Here is a 22,582-nt window from a genome sequence, read left to right on the forward strand (position 1 = left end):
GCTGTACCATAGACACAAGAGGGGTGCTAGGATGACATATGGACAAAAAGCGTGCTTTAACAAGTACTTAACAACTACCCATATATATCATATCCTTAGATAGAAAATAAAAAGGTGAAAAACTACCTTAACCCTCTTTCTCATCACCCAGAAATGTTTCTTTTTTGCCTTAGCTACCCTCCATCATTTTTGGTATATCCGAAAGTTAAAGGTCACAACTCAAGATGGCGGCGCACATGAGGTTTGCTCGCGCTGCGGTCCAGATATTTCCAACAAAGTGCTTTTCCCCTCGACTCCACGGCTGTAGTAACGTCAACATTCCTGTCAGATATTGTAGTTCCACGGCTGCGAAGAGGGGGTTGGTCCTGGGGGTGTACGAGAAGCGGGAGGGGGTGAAGCTGACCCCCGGGGCGGATTTGTATAACCAGCAGACAGGGGGGAAACTGGCGGAGTACATTCGTCTGGCCGGTGAGTATAGAAATTAGCTTTTGTTTATCGCTTGGATTTTTTTTTGGTATGAAGGAAAAATTATGCAACAAGTTGATCAGATAATCAAACGAATTCATCAGATGTTAACTGATCATAAATATTAAATATGTGTATCATATGTGTATTGTTTATGTGATTCCCCATCTTCTTCTTTCTTTTGAGGAAGCCGCCTTCAGCAGTTTGAAGATTCTGCTTCCTGTCACTGATATTGCCCTGTCACTGCCATTTCCAGATATTGCTATTTTTGTCCTACTGAAAATTATGGCAGTAAATCAGTACATATGGGTAAGGGTGTGAAGTCTGCCATATCTGATTGTCTCCCATGCCATGGTACACTCATATTTTTAAGATCAGTCTGACCAGCCAAATTATGGCTTTTATACTAGTACTAAAGTTAGTGCAAATTTATGATGAAATGTATATTTTTCCCCCTACATGTACAGGTCCAACAATAAAGAAAGGGAAGTCCCGAGTGTTCTACGGACTGGATGAGACCTACAGTGCTGTAGCTGTGGTGGGTTTGGGTGCACAGGGGTTAGGGGTCAACGAACTGGAGGGATTTCATGAGGGAAAGGAGAATCTGCGAGCTGCAGCTGCAAATGGAGTAAGGTAACATAGTACTGATCCTGTTATGAGCTTGTTGTTAATGGGACAAAAATTAATGCCTTTATCATCTTGACAGACAAAATTGGCATGCCTCTAAAGATTCGGTTCATCTTGCTTGAAATTGACTACCAAAGCACATGTTGTACTAGATGTGGCAACTTAGGAAGCCAGTATATACATACAGGAGGCTTCCTGAGTTGACACGGCTAACGTACAAATGTACAATGTACATGATTTAGGCATCAAGTTCTCCATGTATAATTTGATTATTGTAGGCAGCTGAGAGACATCTTGGGTACCTCCACCATCGAAGTGGATGGTTGCTCGGATGCAGAAGCAGCAGCTGAAGGAGCAGATCTGGGCCTGTTTGCTTACGACGATCTCAAGGCAGAAGACAAGAGGAAGAAACCGGTCGAGACTCAACTTCTCAAAGACTCAGGAAGCCCAGAAGGCTGGACTAAAGGGAGCCTCCTTGCAGATGGCCAGAACTTTGCAAGAAAGCTCATGGAAATGCCTGCCAGCCACCTGACACCCACTACATTTGCCAGCATCACTGGAGAAAAATTTGGGTCCATCGGTAATGTTGAGTTTGAGGCAAGAGATAGAGCCTGGGCTGAGTCTATGAAGATGGGAGCATATCTCAGCGTGACCAATGGATCAGAAGAGCCCCCTGTCTTTGTGGAGGTGAAGTACAGCGGAAGCCCCAACAGTTCCGCAGCCCCGTTGGTGTTGGTGGGGAAGGGGATCACGTTTGACACCGGAGGAATCTCTCTGAAGCCGCCGGCAGGCATGGACATGATGAGAGGGGACATGGGAGGGGCTGCGACTGTCTCAGGCGCGATTGCCGCCATAGCTGCGCTGAAGCTGCCAATCAACGTCGTTGGTTTGATCCCACTCTGCGAGAACATGCCAAGCGGGAGGGCGACGCGACCGGGAGACGTGGTGACGGCCATGAACGGGAAGACCATCCAGGTGGATAACACGGACGCGGAGGGACGGCTGATCCTGGCAGATGCCTTGTGCTACGCACATTCCTTCAACCCACGGGCTGTCATTGACCTCGCTACTCTCACAGGTGTGTGGGAACATCCACATTGTTTCTCTGTCACTCTGTCATCTCCTCAGATTATAACATGTAGTAGATTACAAAATTTCACGACTTTTGTCTTGTTCCGACAGTTTCTTTTTGCTCACTATAGTTGACATTAATCTGTTGCATTATTCATATATCTTTAAGTTAGTTTCTGGTCTTAGAATTACATTGTAATCAACTTAGCTTGTAATCATACATGTGCTTAAAATTGTTTTGGTACTGCCACTGTGTCAGTAAATCTATGAAACTTTTGTAAGACTTCACGTATGCCAGCATTAGGCATATTCTCTACCTGACATTTAAAATGTATTATGATACTTTTTGGTTTCCTATATGTGTCTCAAATATTGGAAAAAAATAGCATTGACACTGTGCGTCTTGAATTTGTTTTGTTTGTTTGTTGACTTTCGCAGGTGCCATAGACGTAGCCCTTGGTTCAGCTGCAGCAGGTGTGTTCAGTAACAGCCGGGTGCTGTGGAACCTGCTGCATGACGCAGGTGTCAGTACAGGTGACCGGCTGTGGAGGATGCCGCTCTTCTCCCACTACACCAGACAGATCAGCCCCAGTCAGCTGGCAGATCTCAACAACACCGGCAAACATGGAAGGTAAGGAGCTTGAGAAGTTGTGGATGGATCCAAATGACTCAGTGACCGCCCTCTTCAGTGGCTAAAGAAAGAAGGTGGATGCCATCTGAAATCTTCTACGCTTTACACAACTTTATACCAGTTTAATCCTTCGTTGGAACCAAATGATATTTTGTCTGTGGGTTGGTGTAAGTAAAATGAAAGACAAGTTTAATTGTGGAACTCCTAGCAGCTTTCTATGGTAGTGCAGCAGAACTTCCACTTTATGAACATGCTATGGTATAGGGTTCCCTGCAGCTGGCATTTTTTAAAAAATCTTATGTCGGTATGTTATTTCATTATCGATATGGGGGCAAATGTATATGTCTGTTTTTACACTTGAAATATTGAATGATGTTTGATCTCTCCTCTTACAGGCAAGCCGGAGCCTGCACAGCAGCAGCCTTCCTGCGGGAGTTTGTGCAGTGCCCCCAGTGGGCTCACCTGGATATTGCAGGCGTCATGGCAAACAAGGATGAGGTGCCGTACCTGAACAAAGGCATGGCTGGACGCCCTGTCAGGACACTGGTCCAGTTTGCTGCCAAACTAGCTAACCAAAAATGGATTTAAGAGGCAGTTTTTGGAATAATTTTCAAACCTGACAATACAGCAACATTTCATATTGCACATCCAATACAGATTTACTTGCAAATATTTTGGCAGTCCTTCTGCCACCTTCCTTGTGGCAGTACTACTAGTACTTCCCACTGCTAGCTGACTTTGTATTCCCCGTCATCATGGCTCTTAATTGAAGTAACTGAAACCCCAGCTTTTAGAGGTTTTATGTCAATGTGGGAAATTTATACTCAGGTACTACAGTGGTTTAGGTAAAAATGTAAGGAGGAATGCAATTCTTCAGCTACAAAAATATCAACGCACATGGAGAGGGGACCAAAATACTCCATACTGCAGCTAAATTTCTTTTAATGTCTTTCTTTTACCTTCTTTAATCTAATACTCTGTCATGTCTAACCAATCATGTCTCTGTTGACATTTTCTAGAGAGCTTTTGTTATAGATATAGTTAATCTAAAAAAAAGTGATTCTATTGTCGGTAAAACAGATAACAGCAAATTAGTGTAATAATAAGACATACTGACTCTTTACTGAATAAAGAAACTTGGGAGAAAAAAAGTTAATTTTCGTTTGATTTCCTGTTACATGTATGTGCATATCTGTTACCTATTTCACAGAGGTTTCAGAAGGAACAGACAGGCTACTGTTTGTGACAATTTTAATGATTGTTGCAAGTGAGAGGAACCTCTTTACTCACAATTTGTGTTCACTATACAGTCCTATATATCATATGATATATGACAGCACCATACATTTCTGTGGAATTGATCATAAATATAGAACAAAAGTTGCTATCAGGGCTTTGAAAAACATCTCTTCATTCTGATGCTTCACAGAAGCCATAGAAGTAGGAATCAAATGGTAGTCTCCATACGAGGCCAGTTGGCTTATGGCATTGCCATTTTTCACACTGGCCTCTTCTAGCACTGGTGTCACCAGAGATATCAGAACATCAAAGTATGTAAAAGTAATGAAAAAGGCAATCATATCAAATGCACCTAGGCTAGGTCCTGCAACTAAGCAAGTTCTTTTTTCACATTTGTGGATCATGTGTTACGTGATTGAGACCAGCTCAATATCTATCAAAAATTTCTGTCACTCTGACATCAGAGCCCGTGTGTGGTAATGTAAAGATAAAATAACAACAATGTTCAACATGTCTTCAGAGAAAGATTGGCAACATCGATACTTGTCGTCAAAAGTTCTCCTTGTGAAATTCGAACTTCGTGTGGAACTTGTTCTTCTTCAGACATATCCTTTTGATGCCTTTGGACATTCCCTTAGGCCCGCATAGAAACACTCCTACTGTTGTGCTGAAATGACAAACAAAGAAGCAAACAAGCAATGCATTACTCCTTGAATTAGTTTCATAAAGCAATACAATGGCCCAACTCACCATATTTTCAATCCCTCAGGTTCAGTAGAAATTTCACAACCAGAAAAAAAGCTTTTTTTGGCAGAAATTGATGGCTAACACTAAAGTTAACATTTCTGATTTTGGTCTAACTCATCCATATTCAACCAACAATTGCAAACATTTACACATACAATTAAATATCGCAATTTCAAACTACTATTCTGAGAATTTCCAACATCATATATCTAAAGTTAGCATTGTGACTTGTGAGACAATTCTAGAGTCTTACCTTGGGTTATATCTGGCCACCTCGTCGAAGATATGTCTCCACTGTGGTCGCCCCACGTGTAAGCGGCTGTTCAGGAATGGGTATTCTCTCTCCATTATCTACATCAACAACATGGGGACATACCTTGTCATTCCAGGGGAGATACGTCGAAGAAAAACTACACCTGTCACATGAAAAGTGTGTACTGACATTTGACACATTTTTAGTCTTTTAGTGCTTCATACGACTTTGTTTGGGATAGGGGCGAGGTTTTCAAACAATATGACTGATCGAAGAAATAATTAAGAACAGTATTCTTGACTATCTTACCTGTACATCTCTGCTTCTGGTTAAGTGCAGGTAGATATTCAGGAAATCTGGCCTGTTTTCGTTCCATGCCTGCAAAAAAACTATTGTATTAAGAGCAACGTATACAACACTAAATCATATATTTAGACTTACGGGAAGTATTTTTGGGTTTTATTGACCTTTATTTCTTATGTCTTGCCTGCTTTGATCTCCTGTAATTCTGCCTTTCAATCTTCCCTCTACCCACGAGCTGTCAACCTACTCTGTCCGGGCAAACAGACCCACAAACCCTCAGCTCAACCACCCAGAACCATACATCCGTATTGGGAAGTACATGTAATCATTACTGTAAATGTTTCATGTAAGTACAGAAACTGTAGTGTTTACCTGCCGCTGTAACGAGGAGAGGACTTGCGCGATCCACAGGAACGACGTGATGTTTTTACACACCCAGATCAGGTACAGCCGTCTCAGTCTCGTAGACGTCGTGCCTTCGTTTCTTGAAAGGAAAGCAGGAAGTCATTAGTACAGATCTGATCGCAGCTACCTATCATGTTATGCATCGACTTTCATAAATTTCTCAGAAAAAAATCCAGGGAACGCAGTACATATTGTATTGTTTTAAAGGTACTTACAGTAGATGGTTGAGCACTGAGGCAAAAGGCGTGATGCCGATTCCGCCAGCTATGCACAGACTCACGTCATAGTGGAAGACGTTTTCACTGGGACTGCCGAACGGACCGTCTATGTACAGTCTGGAAACGGATAAAATCATCGTCAAAGCGTTTCATGAGTGCGTTTTAAGACAAAGGCAAACTAACCAGGAAGTACTATAACACGAAAACAAAATGGAGCGACGATTTTTACTTACATCGGGTACTGTCTGTGCATCACTGGTAAACTCTCGTCTGTTTCGTCTGGATCAGGTAGTAGACGTTCATACAGGGATTCTGTGCAGTCAGAAAAAAATGTTTGTTAGTATTCGGAACAACATTTCGTACCAGCAAACTATTTAACTATCAATTTGAAGTATCAAACATATATATAGATTCATTTTGAAACACAATTTTCATTAAAATCTACTCACCTGTCCAATCCCCCATTTTCTGTAGGTGGATACTGAAAGTTGGATCTGTTGAGGAGGGACACTAGATGCAAGACAGGAAAGGAGAACCTTCAGTAAAAGCCAGGTAATTTGGTTTAAGAGAATCCAGGAAACCAAAGAATACGCCAAATAAAATGAATTTCGTTAACGCGTTAAATGTAAATGGTAACCCAAAATAAACTGGGCTGAGAGCTAAGTAACTTCAATTTACCATTGTAAGTGTGAAAGGATGGTACTCCAGAGTTGACACGTCCGGGCAGTTAACGACCACGTACTGTTGGTGGAAAATACAAAAACTGTAAATATTCACAAAAACATAAAGGACATAACAATAGGAAAGCAGTTTAGTCTTCTCAAACTGATTTGAGAAGACGAACTACTTTCTTATTGTTAACCATCCCTGGATGAGTAATCTTCACCAACGTGTAAAGGACATAAGTTGTAAAATGGTTGAAATTGGAAAAAAAGATCATTATAACGCGATGATAATAAAAGGAGGTGTTTGAATATCTGTAAAAGCCCCACACCAAGGCACACCTAATGTCTACCTGCCCTGGTTTGGCCGTGAAGCCGTCCTTGGTCAGCTGTAGTTCCACTACGTCGTTAGGGTGTTCTATGATCCTGTGGACGGCCGCTGGGGTGTTACTCCGTACCAGACGGTACACTCTCTCAGCACAGTACAGACAAAACGGACCCACCAGCCACACCCACACCTGGAGAACGGAGATGTTTTCTCAGGCACTTGTGTATCTTTTCTAACATCCGAAATATAACGTCAACAGTTTCACCTGAAGATCACCATATTATAAAACGGTGAACTAATATTTGGGCATCCAAGACCGTAATGTCTGAACACTTCAGATGCCAGGGTTTCCGGGACATTTTTGAGAATTTCTCGATAATACTTTTTTGGAGGTAATGTTACAAATGCATTCTCGATCGGCAATACAAATAAACATATTCAAAAGAGATTCTTGAACGTTTACATTCTCAAAAGCAGCATGCAGTTTCTGATGGTAGTATCTCTATACCTTACCTTCAGTATGCTGACCTACCCGAGCTATGATCTAGAATCAGCATGCTACAGGTTAAATATAGAGAATTGGGAATGACGTCGACGCTACGTACCTCGACCGCATGGGTGTCAAAGGTGGGAGGCCCTTTACACGTGACTCTCCGTCCAAATTCATCCGTACTTCCTTCAGGAAGAGGTTCCGCCTCCGGTTCTGGATAAGCCATCGGTCCCAGGTACGGCTCCGGTTCAGGTTCAGGTTCCGAAGTCAAGTTCAGGGTGTCATTCGACTCTCCATTGTCCATGAGCATGTGGCATCCAGGCGGGTGTTCCTCCAAGTTCAGCTGCTCTTTCAATACTCCGCTGTGTTCGGGTCAGGGGAAATGTTGAGAGTAAAAATAAGACATGATTATCTTGTCAGGTACGACAACTTTAAAACTTGGACAAGCGCTTAGCTAGTCTGCTGGAGATCGTTCGTCAAAATGACTTCCACAGTTCCTGACAAAGGACAAAGCAACATTGAGCTGACCCATCCAAGTAAACTTAACCCTTTCGAGCGAAAACTAGCGGGGAAGAACTCATAAACTAAAGGACAAAATCCTTCTAAAGTTTATTCAACGGTCGGCCTCTCTTTAATGTTACACGTCGTAAGTTCAACACAGTCATCATTACCTCAACCTCAAACGTAAGAGCTAAATAGAACCGAGCCAGACTCATTGTCGCGACGGGGGGCGATATCAACTTACTGCACCTTTGACACATTTCCGACGTCACGTTTCTGGAAGATTGACGCATAGCAGAAACAAGGAAACGGGAAGTTACGCAATCCCTGACTTCCCTGCTAACTACCGGCCAGATGCCTTCGACCTCCTGTCATTTTGCTTATCAATGTTTCTCCCACCCACGTGCTATCAACCTACTCTATTTAGACAGGCAGACACTCAAACCCACAGCTCAGCCACCCAAAACAATACTTGCATGGATATGAAGACCGACGAAGACTCTCGCAAATTCAAGGTACTAATTTTGTTCTGGACTATCAAAACGTCTTGAAACTTTACAAGACTCTTAAACCGCCTTAAAACTCAACCAAGAAGGAAAAGAAGGAGCCTGAGTAAACCTGTGAGGTCTCACCGCATGGGATGCAGCAGCATGAGGCAGTATAGGATGAGGAAGAGGTGGTGCGTGTACCAGAACAGCTCGTAGTTGCCGGTGCGGATGGCCATGGACGACGTGCTTACGATGAGCAGCAGCAACAGGACCATAGCAACACCGGTCAGCCCGGGCACTGTGCAGGGAAAATTTACTTTTCTATTAATACTAACGATGAAAAAGAAGTAGCATACAAAAAGGTTGTTAGAATATTGCTATTTCCTGAGTTTCAGAGGTCCAAAATGTAGATCAAGACACAATAAAGGAGTCATTGAAAAATAAATTGATTTTACCTGTTGTAAGTAGCACCTGTATTGGGTCCTGCGGAAAAAAGCAGAAAGGTTGCATAGGAATGAAATCTCATATGCAAAGTCCAAATAATACGAAATTAACAATTCTTCCACAAAATAGAACATTGGTGTTTTTTTTTGTCAATAGAAGTCATACTCATTTTCGCATTTTATCTTATTAATAAGAAGAAATGGAATTTTTATTGAATTTTTGGCAAAAATACCTGTTTAGGGTGCGCAGCAGCATTGACACCTGGGTATTTGACGTTGTAATGTTCCGAGAAGTTCAGGGCGTTGTAGAAATGTCCCAGAGTGTGTGTGGCTGGGGAAAAGAAAACAAAAATACAATTCAAAACCATCTCTCTTCTGTATGTACCACATTGTCTTTAGTCTCAACATAAAATATTTGTTGTCTGACCGGCCATACAATAAACCTCAAAGGCGCATGTCACAATGGGGGGCATACACATAACGTTAAATTTGAGCAGGCTGCTTTCAGACTTTGCGGTGAATTCGGGCGCCAATTATGGTGTACGTAGAATGTACTGATTGTGAGAAGTTGGGTAAAACAATACGTTAAAACGATTGATATTGCATTCCATTGAAACTGAAAGGGCACACAGACGTCTCACGCCACTGTCACAAAAGCCCACCCTTCCTGTCAAGACCATGAAAGCTGATTTCTTAGACTGTTATCTTAGGATGGATTCTAACTCCATAAGCATCCTTAAGGTCAAGACTGAAGGCCACACACAGAATCCGACAGGAAAGACATCAACCTCCCAGACTGGTGCTCCGTGGATGTGTGAGGTTCTCGTTAGATGAGAACAAGACATGTTCGTGACCTTGCCTAATGATCAGACAAATGTCACTCCCCCTTTCTCTCATCCACAGAAACGTTGTAGATCGTTAACCTCTGTGACTTTCTCGGCAAGACCGTCTGAACCGTGGCGACGATGGAATCCGCGCCCCCCGACACCACGTCCCGAACACATCACTTCCAGATGCCTCCAGACCCACACCAAACAAGAGCTTTCCTGTTTGTACTTCCAGGGGATAAACAGTTCAACCGACCACTTCTATTTCGCTCAAACTGTTTCGTACCCAACATAAAGGTTTGCTCAAAGACGTAAACGGAAAACCAAGTTGACGAAGTGAATATGGCGCTGTGAAAGAGCAAAGAGGTGTGAGAGGCTAGGACTTGTAGCATCAACAAGCTAGCAGTTGACCGTGAACCCGTAAGCTCGTCGTTAAAAGACAGTTTCTCTTGGATAACAAGGAAGCAATCAAACGAAAATGTCTTCAAGCTGGATAATGAACACGACGACGAAAGATGGTGCAGGTATGACGTCATTGGGTCTACGTGAGCACTAACACGTTTATACCGTGGGCTACATTCGCACGCAACTTTCTGGAACTAGCTCAGCAGTCATATAGTCATGTGTAGTAATATAGCATGGATGCCAGACTATTTCTCGTACCAGATACAGGCTAGCTCCTCAGCCCCAGGGTCTAATGTCCTCTAAAGTGACTCAGGGTTTGTGGCGTCATGTGTGGTAGCCTGGATGCCAGACTTTTTCTCCGGTACCAGATACAGGCTAGCTTCTCGGCCCCAGGGTCTAATGTCCTCTAAAGTGACTCAGGGTTTGTGGCGTCCTGTGTTGTAGCCTGGATGCCAGACTTTTTCTCCGGTTCCAGATACAGGCTAGCTTCTCGGCCCCAGGGTCTAAAGTGACTCAGGCGTTGTGGCAAACTTTCCTCCGAGTTGGCACACTGTCCCTGGAGTAGAGGAGCACGCCTGGGTAGGCCGAGGATATCTGGCGGAATTCTGAGAGTTGGCATAATATTTCATGGATGTGGTAATTCCACTTGTAGTGGTTGTACAGTTTCAAAGTGTCTCTTTTGAAACAAACAGTAGCGGGTAGAAACAGGAAAACCTGGCTCCTGACTCCCGGGACGCCGGGAATCGAACCTGTGCCGAACCCTGGCAGCCAGCTTACGACACCAGCGCGCTAACCACTACGCCAAAAGGTCCGGAATGGATCTTGATAGCGGCGCTTGAACCCCACTACTCAATGAGTTTAATTTCATTTAAATCTCCTTGTCGAAACATTCGCCCGGTGGGTCCAGTCAAGCTTTCTCCATGCATGTCTTTCCGACTAGCTGATCATGACTTGTATGCGCGGTTTCGAATCTCTGTACAAATGTTATGGCAAAATAAATCTTGTTAAGTCAGCATCCAACCCCCATCCATCAACTACAGACAGCTGTCGACTGTTTTAATCAGTTTGGTGTACAAGGAAACCCTATATCGTCTCGTTTACACGGAAGGGCTTTCAATCCAGTAAACTAATCCATCTCTTTTCCTATACAGCACGTCCGATCAACCTGTTACACCCGGGAAAACTGACCGTGACCGTGAGAAGAGAGTTGTTCTAAGGAAAAAGAAGTTGACGTTGTCGGTAATTACACGTCAAGGACTAAGTGGCTGTGTACTTAGTACGTACTTACCGGCGGCCACACATATCGCTGCCCCGCACAGCATGTGAAACTTCCGACTCCCGTCCAGAACCCGTCGTGCCTTCCGTCCTACACACTGGGGAAAAGTGTCGGATGATACAAAGCGTTTCTTTTGTGCAAAATCAACGTAATGACTATGTACCAATATGTTTATTAGCAACATGTAACAAAAGACAACAGAACACAACAAAACGTAAACTATTACTTCTATAAACCGAGTGATGACTTTGTCTTCCCACATGCTAGGCACGTCAGCGACACTGACAGGCAGTGAGTAAGGAGGCACTTGCAGGCAGGCAGTTACTGATGAGTTAGGTCATAATAGGTTATAAAAGGATCTCACTTCCTGTCTTCCATTTTTCTTATGCTATGTTGTCTTTGAAGATGCTCCTTATGCAATGTCATGTGTGTGTCAAGTACAGCAGTCCGTTGTCCGCTTTTAATTCATTTATTTTTACTTTTCCGTCTACCTTCAGTGAAGGAAAATTCTGTTTGTTGTTGTTGATGTGTTGACGTTGTTTTCTTCTTCTTACCTGTGTGGAGCCCCTGATGACAGCCAGCACAGTCCTACACATGGGCAGCAGGACGAGCCCACAGTTGAGGTTGAGGACGGAGGCGGACGCGCGGGACACACACAGACCCAGCTGTGGACACAGGGATGACGTCATTGTCAATCACACGTCATCCAATGACGTCATTAGTATCAGGCGTCATTGATAGACGATGATAAATCTGATGGTAATAGCCTCCGATACAGACTTCTACTCTCGAAGCACAGGTTGTGGGGGAATGATCGTTAGCTCTTTATATATGGCCCTTTTTTTTGTCGGTACCCCCATCAACCCGTCGGTGGCCGGCGACCTTCCCTGGCTAATGGATACTGCCTGGCCAAATTAATACTGTCTTTTTGCCACCGAAAGGGATCTGCTTGGAGATTAACAGACTCCCCCGGCGGGCAATTTTTTTCAACTACACGCTGATACTGGGTTTGCTTGTCTGATTGCTTGCCCTTGGGGAAAACCAGGAACCCGGTTGCTATCCCGGTCCAAAACTGTGATATTGGGAAAAAAGAACATGAAAACTTAAAACAGACAGTGGAGTCTGCAACAGAGGCTAATAATTAGCCTCTGTTTTTACAGACTATCACAGTAATATATGACAAATTAGCCGCTAATTTGTCATATATTACTGTGATAGTCTGTAAAAACATTATAAAGTTGAAAAGCAGATGGACTAAGGATGTAGTTTCTTATGCACCATTATGGTTATGCACCAAAGTTTGAATGATTATGTTTAACGTTAACCACTGAGTTGGTTGAAGACGCATACCTATTCGTTGTTGACCGTGAGGTTAGGCCCTATGCAAGGAACTGAAACTTTGACCGAATCACACACATGAGCAAGGTGTCGCTGGCCTGGATGCTTTCGGTGCCTTCTCAGGCTAGCCCCCCTCAGGGTGTACTAAATCTTGCCCTGTGTGTCAGGTCCTAGGCTAAAGCTGATGGCCTGTGTAGGTCATGGAAACAGCCTACTGCTCAGTATCTGAGAAGAGCAGCTGATTTCTGTACAAACACGGACTGTGTATTTATTTACAGCAGTCTGCTCACCCGAGTCGTTCTTTTCCCCAAGGCGCTGATAGATTCAAGTTTGTGTCGTCTATGGCCTAGCCTCTCTGGTATATGCTCTATTTAACCCTGACTTTGCTTTCTTAGAACACATTAGAATTCGGATGAAGGTGTACTTAACTTGCTTCAAGTCATATTTCACGGTGTTGGTTTGATCAAGGACATTATACAGAACATTCCGTATAATGTCCTTGATTTGATCGATAAACATTAGAATAGCTTCAGTACAGATGCCTTGTTATCAATGAGAAAGCACAATAATTCAAACGTACATTTATTTTTCTTCTCAATATGGATTGGATATCATCTTTTGCAGTCCATACATTGACCGCGTCATTGACCGCGTCAAAAAGATCGAATGGTTGTTTATTTAAAAACATTCTAGGTCGCAAATGTAAAGGGACGGGTTGGGATTTCACTTGGGAATGTTTAAAAGTTTTTTACAGTCGAAAAATAAAATGCATCAAGTTGTCTTTAGTCTTCAGAAGACTCAGGGGAAAGGCTAGGCTGCTGCCTGCTGACGCCTTCTATTGGTCTGGTAGATAAAAGCTAATACTAGTGTTAGGGCCATCATAATATATGGCGTCATATCGGGGACTTAACCAGCATCAACAAAAGGGCCAGTTGGTGCACAGATCACTTGTCATTGACCCGAGTGTTTATCAACTCACCAAGGCCTGTTTGGAAACGGAAGAAATGTTTGTTTGCTGACCGGATTTGAAAACGAAACATCTGCGGCGACCAGCAAGGGTTGATATCACAATGGGTTGATATATCATGATACAATAGCTGGGCGGATACATTCACTGCTCCAAAGCCTGTACATGTACCATACATTTGTATGCAAACGATATTGTCCTACAATATTTGTCGTCAAACTAACGTCGACAATGCAAGAATCTACGTCAACCTTTTCTCTCACGACAGCTTCGACACACATACGACTGCCCCAAGAATACTCTCAATTTTCTGCCGTGAAACTATAGTGCGACCAATGGGACTGGCCAGATCCTTTTTACGTTACAGACATCGTAAATATAACTAAGCTCACCATCTCGACGTGCTTAGATGCAAAGGCTGATATTTTAGACAGGTACAAATTCAGACCATGTTCCCCTTCAAGTCTCATTGTAAGAGATCCCAGGAGCATGACAGCATGGTAAATTGGTGAAACAACAGAGAGGCGGGGACCTGAGCGGAGATGGGCAGTTTGGAGACATTCAGATTAAATATTTGTGACCGGGGTCTGAACTCTACAAGCGATGCCATGTGAGAGACCTTGTTCTTCCCAGAGTCTTGGGAACTTGTTTCCACCACACTTTGCTGGTGGCTAAAAATACGTAGAAAGAGGCCAAAATTGAATAGCCCGGGTGCCAGACTGTTAACAGGGCCTACATAGGCCAGCTCCGCGGATTTATTGTATGCCCCGAACGACATTTTTCCAGAGTTCCCATGGGTTAGACTTAGAGACTACATGTACATATTTGCTTGGAGGTGGAGACAATACTTGGTGGAGGTTATATCCAAACACTTTTAGTATAAGATGCACAAAAAATCGCAACTGTTTTCCGTTTTACTGTACATTTGGAAAGCAATGATCGAAAGTGAAAATCCTCCACACTTGTGAACATGTAATGTGTGATAAATAAAGGTTATCGTTATATATTACATGTGCCCAATTGCATAGATGAAAAGCCTTCACATTTCAGTACTCCCTAGTCAGTAGAAACAAAGTACAGTTGGGGTTTGATGAATCTGATACACCGCCGCATGTACGGAACACTAAGCTTCTGTTGAGAGAAAAGCCGACGGCTTAATTTGACATCGAGACAGGCGTTATCAGATATCAGGGTTTCCCCGGTATACAGAGTCTCAAGGACGGAAGTCCGGGCGTCTGGTCACGACAAGACCGCAAGTCAGCAAAAACGTGTTCCTAGATCCTCAGTTTTCCCAATGAGGCTTAGCGGGCACTTAAAGTGGTACTAGTTATGTCTAGTATATTATATATAATATAGACATCGTTAAGGCCTCCATTTCCACTAGCCTGGATGCCATACTCGCCTTGCTCTTTAACTTGCCGTTCATCAACTTTATGTCAAAAAGTATCGGCTACGACTACGAGCATCTTTCCTATCGCTTTTGATGGAGACAATCTGATATACAAATGTAATAAAAGCCAACAAAATCAGCCCCGGTCAAAGAGACTAACATTTCAGACAGCCAAGGTCGCAGAAATTTCACCCATTTTGACCGTAACTAGACACAGTAGGGGAAGAATGTGGTTTTTGTTTCTCAATTTATTCCTTTTCCACTCCAGCTGAGGCAGTCGGCGAGCTGGAATAACAAACATGATCAAGCCTGAACAAAGAGAAGGGACACACGGCGGTAAGTCTTCCCGTATAACCAAAACTAGTACCTGTACTGTCTGGTATTTCTGAACGGGTGAATGAATGGGAAATACTATTCAGCTATGGTGTTCAGAGCGCTATTGGAGGCTATGAACAAGGTGTTTTAGGTTCCGAGATCTACCGTACTAATGAATGGTATCAAATGACTGATCCGTGTCGTCTGCGCCCAGTGTGGTGAAAGGTCAAAGGCCACACGGGGAATTCAAAGTCACCGACACCGTGGACTTCAAACACCACATGCATAAGTAACAGTACATTCAATGTGTACTACTAATAACAATGGTGCTTCTAAGATATTTCTATACTTTATGTTACGTGTGAATATAGACAACATTTCCTTCGTGAAAAGGGCCTTCAAAACATAATGTACAAAGTTCCATCAAGTTCTAAAACATTCGTGGTTCTATAAACTTGGCGTACTTACCCCCAGCATCTCGTGTAGGTAGTAGTACCTGGGTTCGTACATGTACTCGGTGAAGGTGCGGTGGAACACCAACACGTTGGCAGCCAGCCATAAGAGCTGTGGAAAACAAAGACAGGGGTCGTGATTCAGGTTTTTTTTTTCAAGGGGTAATACTGCCGGGGATTGTTTCCCGCGTGTGGCTCTGTGGGAAGTCCGTCAAGATCTTGACCAAAAGAACCGGTCGGCTAGTCTAACAATAAACATCACGTATTTCATCTAGTCTACATCGGTGAGAACAAAATTGACAGCTACACATAGACAGCAATGTTCAGAACAGAATACAGACTACAGAAATTGTAAGAGCCTTATAAGAGAACTTGTGCTGACAATGAGGCAATCTCTTTAAAACAAAAGGACATTTCCCCAGAATAGAATATGCTGTTGACTTACCAAAGCGAAGTAGGTAAGTGCATCGTTCGCAGCCCAGTTGCGGGCAGATCTAACCATGGCCTTGGGTCTGTGGTTCTCCGAGACACAGCCGCTCACAGGAACGATGTTACACAGCTCACTCCTCTGGATACCCCGCCGCCAACAGCCAAGAACACCGTGGTAGACTCCCGAGGAAAAAAAGTCTGGATTGAATTACTCCGTGCCCACTGCCCGGCGCTCTCTCCCGGGTTTGTCTCCACCAGCCCGGCTTCCAATCGTCTGAGTCTGACGCAAACAAAACATTAGAATACATTAGCATTATAAATAGCAAATTGTTATCAAATCGGCGACGATTTGTCAAATTTGATCCGCGGTACAAATGAGGGGTAGTTTTCTGAACAAATGGCTACCCGCGGGGAAAACTCTTTATCGAAGTCGTGTCAAAAAGCCACCGTTTCCGACACGCCACCGCCCGAGGTTTATTAAAGGCCTACTTGGATTTAATTGAAGAACGGAAGTTACTTGATCTCGAGCCCTGGGTACTGATGACTGTTATGTGTTGTTGACCTAACAGCTGTTAAAATGATAGCCAAGGCCGGCTCGCTTGGAGGAGAGTTTCATCACCTACAAAATGACAAGGCAGGCGGATGGCACACGGCCAAGTTAGTTGTGAGGAGGACAGCCAACGTTGTTGTCAAATGTCGAACGTGTTGTTAACTCGAGAAGCATAGGCTGGATGTCACCCGGGTTAGGATAACGTGTCTGCTGTGATTGTCAGGGGAGTTCGTGGCTATCCGAGCCCTGCAGAGGACGTGACCTAACATGGCTGGCATCCAGGCTATTCACAAGAAGTCTCTGAAGTCGTTATCCTGACCAGGGGACCGGCTCCTTCTAAAGTAAGTGGAGGGAAGTGACGACCTTCAACATACTTTAGATCAACAGTGAACTGCTGTAAAATTGCTAGCCTGGAATCCATCAGTGAACGCTTTATCTCCGCTCCGTTCCTCCGCTCTGCCTTCAGAGAAGGATTCCAGGCTATAAAATTGCTAGATTGTGTTAAATGTAGGAACTATCAAAACAGTAATGAAGAACGATTATAGCACAAATCAAAGGTTGTAGACGTCAAGGTGTGAAGTTACCAATCTAGGTTCCAATACACACCGCGGCGTGCATGGCCACGGAAGGTGGCAGACTGTAAATCAATGATCCGTGCAATAGACCACGGGTACGGTATCGGCTCAGTGGCAAGTCCCAGAGGGTTTCTGGCCTATGTCAATGTCAAGTTGCGGAAATTAAAGGAACAAGTGGGGCTTCTTGTCGCCCACTACTAGTGAATGTTACCACGAAGCATTTATTGTGCAATCATAAACAATCGGAGGATCTATGACCATGGAGGTAGTCTCTTTTACCTCAATGCTGAGTATGACAAATTATAACGTGGCAAGTGTATATGATACAGTAACGTTACATAAAGAAAAAGAGTTGTTGTAAGGCGGAAAATGGTCACTTTAGTCCTGTTAGTTAACATATGTAAGTGTATGAGGAGACCACCAAGAAAAAGGTCAAGAACCGGAACCTTTTCAAAGCCCGTCCAGGTACAGAAAAGTGTTTCGAAGTTGTGTGTCTTGGCCCTACGAGACTCTCCTCATACGGTAGCCATCTACGAGTACATCTGCCGTGATAATGTCCTGATCTTTTCCAGACCGCTACTTCTTTAAGAAAGAGGTTTTCTATTAAAAATGTAGGTGAGGGACTCGTCTGATAAAACAAATAGTGCATTAGCAGCATAGCAATCTCTTCTGCTGCTGCAAAATATAAGTCTGGGCATCGTTTAGATACACGGTGATAATCCTATAATTTCTCACTTTAATTTAGACATATTGGATGCAGTGTCTCTTGTTTGGGAAGGACTTGAAGTATCAATTTCACAGTAGCTGGAAATGGCGGCTTGTGTTGACACTACCGCGGGGGGTTCTTTTCCCTGGTTTATGAACTCAACATGAGTAGTGTTGAGAGATAGCGGGGCCTGTGATCGCACCAGGGGAGGTTTGGACAGGGGATTCTAGGGTTTACTTTTGCCAGCGATGATCTAATTTGTCAATTTGACGAGCTTCACAGCTCCCTTTGACTTTCACTGAAGGAAAGGACGGATCAAAATGTTATGAAAAATGGAAGGGGTAAAGTCCATCAAGCCAAAGAGCTTCCATCAATGACGAAAGCTCCTTGATCAAGCGGAGCTCACGTTCGAAGATTTGGTTTAGGTCGATCAGGAAAACAAGGTTTGTAAACAAATTAGGTATTGTAAATAATAATATCACAAGATTACAACGCTAAGTTTGTCAAAAGTCTTTTTTTGTCTCGTGCGTCAAAATCAAAAAGGTACTAGTAGAACATTTTCTCATCTGACAAAAAAGTCGTCTGAAAACTTGCTATGGGCTAATCATAGCAGATGTCTGTTTTCGTAAGTTAGAAAATAAGCACTACATACACAGAAGGCATGTGAAAACTCTTAAGACTCTGTGATATTAACCGAAGGAATTAAAGTGTCTTTATTTACGTGCAAAAGTACATTGCAGTTTGACACTTTTTTGTCCGGACAGAAGAAACGTCGTCTGCTAGACGCATTGACTCATGGGAGTCCTTACTGGGCATGCGCAGTAGATCCTGGCAACCGACCCAAACATCCAACATGGCGGCAACTCAAACAGATTTGAGCACGATTTAGAGCAAATTTTTACTTTCAAGATCTTTAAAAGTACACCACAGGACTGAAATATGCCCCCGAAGAGAGCTAAGAGTGGGGGTGGGTCCGCTGGACTGGCAAAATGGGAGCAGGCCCTCTTGGAAGCCCAGTTTGAAGAGGTAAACTTTGTGTTCAGTTTTTCGTTCAGGGAAAGTTTGTTTTTCCCGACTACCGATTTTGTGTAGTGTGATCTTTTGTGTCCTTTACAATCGAACAGGCTTGATGGTTTCGTACAGAAATTTTTCTAATATCTTGCATATTCACATAAAATCATATTAACAAACTGCAGTCTCGCTGTATAAAAGACTACGTTTGCTAGTGGTAGCAACATACTTTGTGTGGAGGGGCTGGGGGAGGGGGGCGTTTTGTACGAAGAGCTCAAAATCAGTGCACAAATATTTGCAAATTTAAATTCAACATGGCATATACTTGAGTGTCAGCGAAGCTTTAATTTTCTATGTGAAGTTCTGCACTTTTTAAAAACAACCTGGCCCTTGTTCAGAAATTACAAATTAATAGGCTGAAGAGCGATCTGAAAAAAAGTAACTGTTACTTAACTGCACTCCTTATTCATGTGATTATGAAGTGGTTTCATTTTGCAGTAGGAAGCTAAATGATTTTTCCGTAGTTGAAACAGTTCTGTCATACAGGAACAGGTATTCGCAGCAGTGTAATGAATTCACGGTGAGCTAAACATGAAAACATGAAGATAAAACCACCACATTTCAAGCATTTCAAGATCCACAGTAAAAACCCTTCTCTAAAGTGTTCAAGTGCCCACGACAGTTTATCGTGATAAGCAGTTTAAACAATGATAGCATGGCCATTAGGGAGTGAAGATATAGTCAGCTTTAAGATTTACACCCAGCCCTTTGGTAAGTGTGCTTCTATATAAGTATGTTGACCTCTTGCTCAATTTTGTATCTAAAATGTCTGAGAACAGAGAAGTTAAATTGGTGTGGCCTAAGCCAACTTGACCTCTTTAATCCATGCCAGTTTAAACAGTCTAGGTTCACCGGTGCTGTGTTCTGTATCTGTTAATCAAACAACAACATACTGAACAAACTAAAAGGAGCTGAAGACAAATTCAGTAAAATAAGTGTAACTCCCGATCTCTGCAAAGAGGATCGAGAGAAGATCAGACAACTAGTACAAGAAGCAAAAAACCGTACAAAGATGGAAGAAACGGGGGAATGGGTACATCTAGTAAGAGGAACCTTCCCCAAAATGGAAATCAGGAAAATAAGGAAAAGAAAATTGGATACTCAAACAAACGAATAAGATCTGAAGAACGTAGGGTCACAGCAGATGAGAAAACTAAGAACAGGAACAGTACCAAGAAAAAACTTCACATTGTATATACAAACATTGACTGCATCACAAACAAGAAGAATGAATATCTCGTCATTATAAATGACCTACAACCTGATATTATAATAACAACTGAAACAAATCCTAAGAGTTCGAGATTCCGTATGACAAAAACTGACCTACATATCGATGGCTACAACTTATTTACAAATGCTGACCAAGCAGGGGTCAGAGGAATAGCAGTACACATGAAATTTGATCTAGTGGCAATGGAACCAACTCTGAGCTGCCTGCGACAAGAGTGTGCATCGGAAATTGTACCAGTCGAGGTCAGACTAGAAAACAACGATAAACTGATAGTTATCGCTGTCTACAGAAGTCCGAACTCAATTCCTGAGAATAACGAAAAAATAAACAATATCATAAGAAATATCAGTGGAATGGGTTATTCACACATTTTAATTGCTGGAGACTTCAACTTCCCTGACATAAAGTGGCTAGAGGGAACAGGAACAACCCAGACCAAAACCAGTGAAGCAAATAAGTTTGTGGAAGCGTCTAAACTCTAAAGACTCCTATCTTTATCAGCACGTTGTTTTCCCAACACGGCACCAAATGAACCAAGAGAGTCATATCTTAGACCTCGTTCTCACCAACGAAGACAATATGATTAGTGAAATAAGTACCAAACCCCCTATTGGAAAAAGTGATCATATTGTGCTGACTTTTGATTACAATTGCTACTCTGAAAGACAAAACATGGGTAGAAAATCTCGACAATACAATAAAGGAAACTACGATGCTATGAGAGAGGAACTGAATGATAATTGGGAAGAAAACCTAAAGGACCTTAACACTGAGGAAAGCTGGGAGATCTTCTCAACGAGAATGAGAGAGTCAGTGAAGAAACATATTCCAAGTACCAAGGTTAAAGGCAAAAAAAGGAGACTCTCCTGGAAAGATAGTGAAACAACCTCGAAATTGAACAAAAAGCAAAGAGCATGGAAAAAATTTTGTAAAACCAAAAGCAACGACGACTTCAGGGCATATAAAAGAGCTCGAAATCAAGCACGTTGGGCCACTAGAAAAGCGGTTAGGAATTACGAGAAGCTGAAGGCAAAGAACATTAAAAGAAATACAAAACTTTTTCTGGAAATATGTAAACAAGAAGTCAAAAACCAGGCAGGGTATACCAGACTTACAAGATGGGCCAACAATGGCCACTACTGACACAGCAAAGGCTGAAGTGTTGAACAAGTTCTTTGTAAGCACATTTACTATTGAGGATACAGAGTATATACCAAACCTCTCAAACGTCAGTATCAAGAGGAGTTGACAAACATTGAACTGACCACCGAAGAGGTATACAAGAGACTAAAAAGTCTGAACCCTAACAAATCAATGGGACCTGATGATTTGCACCCCAGAGTTCTGAAGGAATTGGCTGAAACCGTAGCGACACCGCTTCGGATCATATTTAACAAGTCGTTAAGGTAAGGCCAACTACCCGTAGACTGGAAACAAGGACACATTACCCCCATTTATAAAAAAGGATGTAAGAAAACACCAAGCAATTATCGGCCTGTGAGCCTTACGTCTGTACCTGGTAAACTGCTAGAAGGATTTGTGAGGGACAGGCTACTGGATCATATGAAAACAAATGACCTTTTTACTTCATGCCAACACGGTTTTTTGCCGGGTAGATCGACCACAACACAGATGTTGGAATGCCTAGAGGTTTGGACTGATTGGCTTGACCAGGGGTATCCAGTGGATGCCATCTATTTGGACTTTAGAAAAGCATTTGACTCTGTACCAATCAAGAGATTGTTAGCCAAAATTGAGAGTTACGGATGTAAAGGGAATATTCTTCAATGGATCAGTTCTTTTCTGCAGGGAAGAAAACAGAGAGTCTGTGTGAACAATAGTAAATCAGAATGGGCAGACGTAGTGAGTGGAGTCCCTCAAGGGAGTGTTCTCGGTCCTGTTCTCTTTACGTTGTTCGTCAACGATATGCCTGAAGTTGCAACAAGTATGTTGAGGCTTTTTGCAGATGATACTAAAATATTCAGAGCAGTGGTACAGAAAGGGGACTGTGAAAGTCTTCAACAGGACTTACAAAATCTTCAAGAATGGGCCATGAAATGGCAACTAAAATTCCATCCGGAAAAATGCACAGTCCTTCGAATTGGAAAGGGGCACCCAGTTTTTGAATACACAATGGCAGGCACATCTGGGAGTATCCCCCTAGCAGCAACGACTA

The 22,582-nt window shown here is 42.9% G+C and overlaps 3 protein-coding genes across 3 annotated transcripts in view; 2 read left to right on the forward strand and 1 right to left on the reverse strand.

Moving 5' to 3' along the window:
• The first annotated feature begins 216 nt into the window (after positions 1-216).
• On the forward strand, positions 217-3,828 carry LOC109470476 (cytosol aminopeptidase-like). The gene is made up of 5 exons (XM_019769439.1): positions 217-468; positions 933-1,098; positions 1,371-2,170; positions 2,602-2,794; positions 3,190-3,828. The coding sequence occupies exons 1-5, from the start codon at positions 225-227 to the stop codon at positions 3,380-3,382; spliced, it is 1,596 nt and encodes a 531-aa protein (XP_019624998.1). The 5' UTR covers positions 217-224; the 3' UTR covers positions 3,383-3,828.
• Positions 3,829-4,431: 603 nt separating this feature from the next.
• Positions 4,432-17,311, reverse strand: LOC109470463 (NADPH oxidase 4-like). Its single transcript, XM_019769416.1, is given in 16 exon segments — positions 4,432-4,700; positions 5,034-5,131; positions 5,343-5,411; positions 5,709-5,820; positions 5,957-6,076; positions 6,216-6,271; positions 6,409-6,500; positions 6,634-6,700; positions 6,975-7,139; positions 7,555-7,801; positions 8,573-8,744; positions 9,105-9,202; positions 11,388-11,476; positions 11,934-12,044; positions 15,858-15,953; positions 16,287-17,311. Coding segments are annotated over 16 exon segments (1,767 nt in total). The 5' UTR covers positions 16,344-17,311; the 3' UTR covers positions 4,432-4,582.
• Positions 17,312-18,904: 1,593 nt separating this feature from the next.
• The window catches only part of LOC109470462 (sperm-associated antigen 17-like), a 36,179-nt gene continuing 32,501 nt past the window's right edge, over positions 18,905-22,582 (forward strand). The window contains 1 exon segment of the mRNA XM_019769414.1: positions 18,905-19,127. Within this exon segment, the coding sequence (XP_019624973.1) occupies positions 19,041-19,127 (87 nt within the window). The 5' untranslated portion in view covers positions 18,905-19,040.

This window comes from Branchiostoma belcheri, unplaced genomic scaffold (assembly GCF_001625305.1).
Source record: "Branchiostoma belcheri isolate BF01 breed outbred unplaced genomic scaffold, Haploidv18h27 scaffold226, whole genome shotgun sequence".
Classification (NCBI taxonomy): Eukaryota; Metazoa; Chordata; class Leptocardii; order Amphioxiformes; family Branchiostomatidae; genus Branchiostoma; species Branchiostoma belcheri.

Bases quoted from the DNA above. Each gene is read 5' to 3' on its own strand.
- LOC109470476 (XM_019769439.1), top strand. From the start codon at position 225: ATGGCGGCGCACATGAGGTTTGCTCGCGCTGCGGTCCAGATATTTCCA. The intron at 469-932 runs GTGAGTATAGAA...CTACATGTACAG, and splicing joins GGAGTACATTCGTCTGGCCG to GTCCAACAATAAAGAAAGGG. The intron at 2,171-2,601 runs GTGTGTGGGAAC...TGACTTTCGCAG, and splicing joins TGACCTCGCTACTCTCACAG to GTGCCATAGACGTAGCCCTT.